Here is a 6,219-nt window from a genome sequence, read left to right as displayed (position 1 = left end):
TTGGCTTGATATCAAGCTACAATTGTCATCTAAAACAGCGAGGTCATCTATTGCAATATCACCTTCAAGGCCATTGCCAACCTGAGCCTCGATCACAAACTACGCGAGAACGAAATACAGAATCAATTAACGTAAATCGTTCGCATTCTAATTAATAATCTGAAGCTAGCCACAGATTATTTTGTACTGCATGTGTGCTACTCGTGTAAAAAAAGAGAGCGAAAATCAGATAATGCATAAAACCCACGGTTTGCGTTAATGCTTACTTTGTACGGTCTGTCATCCTGAATGGGCGTTTCTGCAAAGATCCACTTATCTCCGTGATCTTTTCCTTCCTGACGCCAAACGAGTCTTTCCGTCTTGTTTGTCTTGAGAATGACGTTTAACTCTCCGATATTTCTTCCATACATATGGTACCAGAATTGCAGGCACGCGGGCTTGTCTGGTGCCAACCAATCACTGACGAGTCGAGCTCGGTCTCCAGGAAAACGCTGAGAAGCTTCGATGAAAACAAATGCACCTAACACAATGGAAAAGATGTCTATGTTATGGGCAAATATCTCCAGTACTTAGTGCAGGATTACATAAGCTACCTTATCAATAGGATTTAACGATCCGATATACTTTCCTATACAGCCAGAGGCTAAATGTCTCGAACATCTGAACCAAAATGTACTGTTTTACATATCTATTGCTGAATTCAGCCAGCTTTGAAACTCAAAAGTTCTTCGCTTGGTTTGTAAAGGAAAAACATTTCGCAATGGAACCTGTTGTGTCTTTCTGTGTGATTATACAAAACGTTTGGGTGAGAACAGTTGCACATGATATCAGACGTTATCGTCAAATAGGACAATGTCTCGAGCTGTTGGCAGTTAGTAGTCTTAATATCAGTATCCATATTGTTGATATTCCCATCTGTGGTTATCTCAGTTCTTGTTTCAAATACGAGTTTAGGGATAAATCAGGTGACGAATTGATGTACAAGTAAGTACCTTTGTCTGTAAACGTGGTGTGATCAAAAGCGGGACCGGTGAGTTCAGATGGGGTTTTCCCTAAGCCAGTGCTCCACTGAAATTCTGTACTGTTTTCACTTGTCAGACCACACAAGCCATTTTCAAAGTGGCAGTAACCTAGAAAATGATTATGTATTAAATCCATGATAATCTTTCCCCATCGTACCTGAGGCGTATTTTTACCAACACCTCAAATGTACACACACACACAATCTTAGAAACTCTGAGATAAATTGTTATGTCCCCAATCCAAGAACGGAATATGCAAAAGGTAGCCTGCACTATAGAGGATCTGTTCTTTGGAACAAGATTCCATCGGAAATCAGAAACCTATCTAGTTTAAAACTGTTTAAAATCTCACTGAATGGGAAAGATTATTTTTAGTGCACTGTAAATAAGAGAAAGTTTTATTACATAGGTTTTTACTATACCCTAGTTAATTAGTTCGGTGGTTAATGTAATGTAATGTTAGTTAATCCATTCTTGTAAATATAGTTAATTTATTCTTTGTAATTTTTTACACGACGCCTAGGAAGACCATTTTTATGATAAGATTTTCGTGTTTAAATAAAGATTGATTGAGACAAAACAATTCCTTTGCTAAAGTACCCTGTAATACGTTCGTTTCTCTGACTGCAAAACGTTTCAGTATCCAAGTAATTTCTAACCAACATGGTACAAAGCGTCCATAATCATATTCGTTCGAACGACAAGTTTTCATATGTATACGAGCTGTTCCTCGTCCCAGGCTGCTTGTGCTCTTGAAAATAATTCTATTCTTTACTTTTACTGTCATTTATCCTTCTCACAGTGACGACCGAGTTTCTACTAATTGTCGATAAAAGATCCTGGGCCATCTTATTTTTACTTTGGTTATATTTTTATAAGTTTGTATATTTTTTTCTAAGTTTGTAAAGCGCCATGGACTTAGGATATGTGTGCTATATGAATAAGATCATTATCATCATCATCATCATCATCATCATCATCATCATCATCATCATCATCTTGACTTCAACATTAGGACCTTGCCGACTTTCTCTCTTCTCTCCATCTTTCCCTTCCCCTGCAATTCCAACCTTATTTTCTGCCACACACGACATATCATTCTAACATACCTCTAAACGAATTGCACTGTGAGTTGCTATTGCTTTCCAGTTCGCAGGCCAGGTTGTTCAAGGGACAATTTGCCGGGCCTGTAAGATGAGATGTATAAATTAGATCTGGAACAACCACATTGCGCAATGAAACCATATCTAACTGTAATGAAAGAGCAGCTTATTCCGATAGGGTTTAATTTCAGTCAATCTGTTCTGCGATATACTCAGTATTTCCCCTTCATGTTTTACAATCGATTATTTGAGATTATTTCACTAAGCAGGACTGATCCGTCAAGGGACGAATTGTTATCACATACCACAATAAAAGTATTAGAAGCATTGAGCTCACCACAAACTGTTGGAAAGTGCGTGTGATCTGGACACCAGTTGTCACCCACTCTGCAGGTGGAGGACCATGGGATGCACGTTCCATCAGCACATTGAAACTCCGAACATGGCTTCTCTAAAAGGTTGAATCATATCATTTGATCTGAGAAAATTCACTTTCCTATTTTTTTTTCGCGTCAATTCCGCTGTAAGGGTTATAGCTGGTTTTCACATGACGTCACTAAAATTCGAACTACAAAACTATTGATCTTCCTGAGATTTTACTTTAATGATGTATAAGAGCAGTTGAAAACTGATATTCATACAAATTTTCGCTTCGAATGGGTTCTTGGTTTTGTGATACACTACGCTTGAAATTCTAAGCTTTTGCGTGACGCGGCATTTACATGACGGCTTAGAGATCTGTCATGATGGTTAAAAAAGTGACTATCTGAACAGTTCACGTCTTAGAAAAAGTATTATTTTAATGTTTTAGAGTACCTCGAGGGATAAATTCACGCTTTTGTAGCAAAACTCAGTGACAGATGTTTCTGTTGGTTTCCGGACGCCATGTTGGTGCCCATACGGATGGGCACGAGCATGGTGTCTCCATACAAATCTCTATAAGTTTGGGTAAAAAATTTCTCAGCGTATCTCGCATAAGAAAAATTGCTGTAACCAGAATTTTGGCGAGAGTCTTTGCATATTTACCTTACTTTCATTTCCCAGGTTTTGGACTCAATCTATTGACCTGTTTTGATTTTTATTTTGATCTATTTTGAATTGCGTGACACTGAAAACCAGCAATTGATAAATATACTCGAAGCGACAAGGACAACTGTCAAAGTTTTCGTAAGATTTTGCAAATTGTGATACATACAGCCGATAGGACTGGCAAAGACTCTTTCTTTTCAGAAAACAACAAATTTTTTGTTTGTTACTGACAAGGCACACTGAAAATTTTGCACTGTGACGTCAGTCCTCAGCTTGGCGCATCTTTGGTCAAAATTGAATAAAGTAAGACAGTTTAGTTTGGGACGCACTTCTACTCCTGTTATTTCTTTTCAGCTATCATCTGTTACATCAGTGCCGAATTAGCTTTCCTTACCACAATTTGTTTCGTCGGAACCTTCCGGACAATCCTTAACGCCGTCACATAACTTTGTTACGTCAACACAAGCTCCGCTGCCGCAATTGAACTCATCGGACAAGCATGCGCAATTCTGTTCGTCTGAGTTATCCAGGCACGCCATGTCTCCATCACATCGCAATGATGATGCAACACATTGTCCATTGTCACAGACAAATTCGTCACCGCTACATTGATAACCTGGTGGTTTGTTCAGAGAATGTTTGGAGAACGAAAAAAAAAAAAAAAAACAAGGAAACGTTTCTACCGACACATAAAGAAACATAAAAGATCAATGTATTCATTGTTTGAGAATAACTATACTCCAAGCATGGTGATACTGATCGTACACAAGACTTTAGTTTATCTTTGTTGACCTCTTAAGTTTAGTCTACTTTCTTGTTTGGAGATTGATAATGAAATCCAATCTATAAAGTGTAAAAATGTGGGGTGTTTTTCTCAAATTTCGGAGAATGCTGGACGAGATAAATTAAAATGGAAACTTTCTATGCTTTTAACCAATACAATTATTGGCATAAAATCCACCAGTGAGTCCTGAACAAGATCCTACCGCAGAGTGAGAATGGAAATGACCCCATCGTAATCAAATTCAAACTTGCACCTAATTGCACCTTTGCACTGTGCATAACCGGATGTGTAGAAAATTGAAAAGTCCTTGATCTGTGGTGTGCTTACAAGTGCGACAAGAACAACAATTTGATATCGTGCATTTTTTTGTATATTCTTGAGCATAATGTCTTACCTGGAGAAGAGAACACAGGGTATACTTCACAGTTGCTGGTAAAAATTTTCACGTCATCGATGCCAATGGCAAATTCATCAACACTGTTTGTAAAGCCTCTGAACACGATCTAAGGTTAACATACTTAATCAGCTAATTGCTAAACTCTGTCTATTTGGGTTGGTCTTTACAAACGCTTCTCAAACCATTTGTTTGTTTACTTAGTTTGTTACCTTTGAATCCTTTGTTTCCGTCCACGAAACTTGAGCCTTTGACCAAGTGTCTCCATGATAACCAAACAAGTTATAGATAAGAACTTCGCTTTCATCATGAACTGATTTCAGGCTCACGTTGAGACTGGAACCGGATTGACCTCGCATTGAATAGCGAAAGGTCAGACATAATCGCACAGAGTCCCCAGCCGAAATTAACGGAGTTTCAAGTTTGACAGTATACGGAGAGCCACCTGCATAAGCAAAATAGCCTGAAGAAAAAGAACGGAATTGTGAATTAAGTCTGCAAAGAGAGACACTTTGTGCACATCGAGGTATTGCATAAAATAAACGCTGGATCTGATAATCATAATATTCTGGTCATGGAAAATAAGTCGTACCAATGCGTTGTAGTTTCTTCAGAAATGATGGACGAAAACCACGCCTGCCACCCAATAGAGTCCTAATATTGGTGTTTTGGTCGAGATCATGTTGCGGTCATGATGGCCACAACAAACATTAACGCAATGTCTGGTTTTACGTTTTCGACTTTTTTTAAATAACCATCGCTTAAACAGAGACTTTTTGAAGGCGTAAATAAATGTCTATGCGAACATGTTGGTGAGATACTGAAATGTGAATTTATACCGTTGTGACCAGATAGTTTATTCCGACTGGAAAACTTCCACTTTCCTCCAGTATTCCATTTCGGACAAAGGCCTGATGCACTTTCAAAACTGCATTCCTCAACAAATGACTCTGAAAATGAAGAGTAAAACAATTTTGAAATCAGTACAATTTACTCGTTCACTCGCTCACTCATACATTCATTGACTCAGTAAAGTGACATCTCTCTATGGCGTTTCTCAGTGTCTAATTTTGCATAAGGACTAGTAGCTAAATTGAGTAGGATGGGGTAAACAAAGTTAAGTTTCAATCGAGTGAGTTTAGGTGTTAATCACAGATATTGAAACTGACTGATATAAATTGCCTTTACCGTTAACAGTAATGTATCCCAGGGGTCTTCTCGTCACGGTTGATTCGTTCATAAAAGACCAATGGACCTTTATAAAATGGAAAGAACATCAACGTCGTACCCATGGCTTTTCCCTTGAAGTTAATAAGGTTCATGGAATCACAAAAGACGCTTTAGGCCTTAACAATAATAATAATAATAATGATAATGATAATGATAATGATAATGATAATAATAAAAGTTACAAACCTGAAATTATGAGAGACGCGAGTATATTAATTACAACTTAGATCTTTAAGTCGTTGAGGCCACCTTCTGTATCACGTTGGTGCACTAGAGGGTAAAGGTGGTTAAAGGAAACAGATGGCAAAGCTTAAAAAGCGTTGCACCAGCCAGTTCATGATTAACTTTTCTTTACTAAGTAATACTTAGAAATAAAAAATCACAAAAGTATTCGTCTCACTACGTGACGGAAGCCGCGTGAAAATATTATGCCTCAATATTTTCAAAGGTTCAAGTTCCCTGCGAAACTTTTTGAAATGACCAAAGATATGTTTCCTCACTACAGTTGTTTCTATTTTGTATCAGCGACTTCTTTGCTCTTTAGATGTATTTTGTTTTATGATCTACAAGGATGCAAAACATCCGTGCAACAGGAATGTAGGATTAGGCACATTTTACCTCCTGTCGCCATGCCGGGCGACAGAACGTAAAAGACCC

The 6,219-nt window shown here is 38.0% G+C and overlaps 1 protein-coding gene across 1 annotated transcript in view; it reads right to left on the bottom strand.

Annotated features, from left to right (window-relative positions):
* Positions 1 to 5,569, bottom strand: part of LOC145479842 (uncharacterized) — a 29,140-nt gene extending 23,571 nt beyond the window's left edge. The window contains exons 1-10 of the mRNA XM_081458306.1: positions 5,521 to 5,569; positions 5,172 to 5,282; positions 4,545 to 4,795; positions 4,333 to 4,441; positions 3,549 to 3,770; positions 2,463 to 2,576; positions 2,132 to 2,209; positions 993 to 1,130; positions 267 to 520; positions 1 to 99 (exon numbers count right to left, since the gene is read on the bottom strand). The exon at positions 1 to 99 is cut by the window's left edge and continues 1 nt beyond it. Of these exons, the coding sequence (XP_081314432.1) occupies positions 1 to 99; positions 267 to 520; positions 993 to 1,130; positions 2,132 to 2,209; positions 2,463 to 2,576; positions 3,549 to 3,770; positions 4,333 to 4,441; positions 4,545 to 4,691 (1,161 nt within the window). The 5' untranslated portion in view covers positions 4,692 to 4,795; positions 5,172 to 5,282; positions 5,521 to 5,569. The remainder of the gene's footprint in view (positions 100 to 266; positions 521 to 992; positions 1,131 to 2,131; positions 2,210 to 2,462; positions 2,577 to 3,548; positions 3,771 to 4,332; positions 4,442 to 4,544; positions 4,796 to 5,171; positions 5,283 to 5,520) is intronic.
* Positions 5,570 to 6,219: the final 650 nt, after the last annotated feature.

The sequence above is a fragment of the Orbicella franksi genome, chromosome 1 (assembly GCF_964199315.1).
Source record: "Orbicella franksi chromosome 1, jaOrbFran1.1, whole genome shotgun sequence".
Lineage (NCBI taxonomy): Eukaryota > Metazoa > Cnidaria > Anthozoa > Scleractinia > Merulinidae > Orbicella > Orbicella franksi.
Note: the sequence above shows the minus strand (reverse complement) of the source record. Positions and strands in the feature narration are given on the sequence as shown.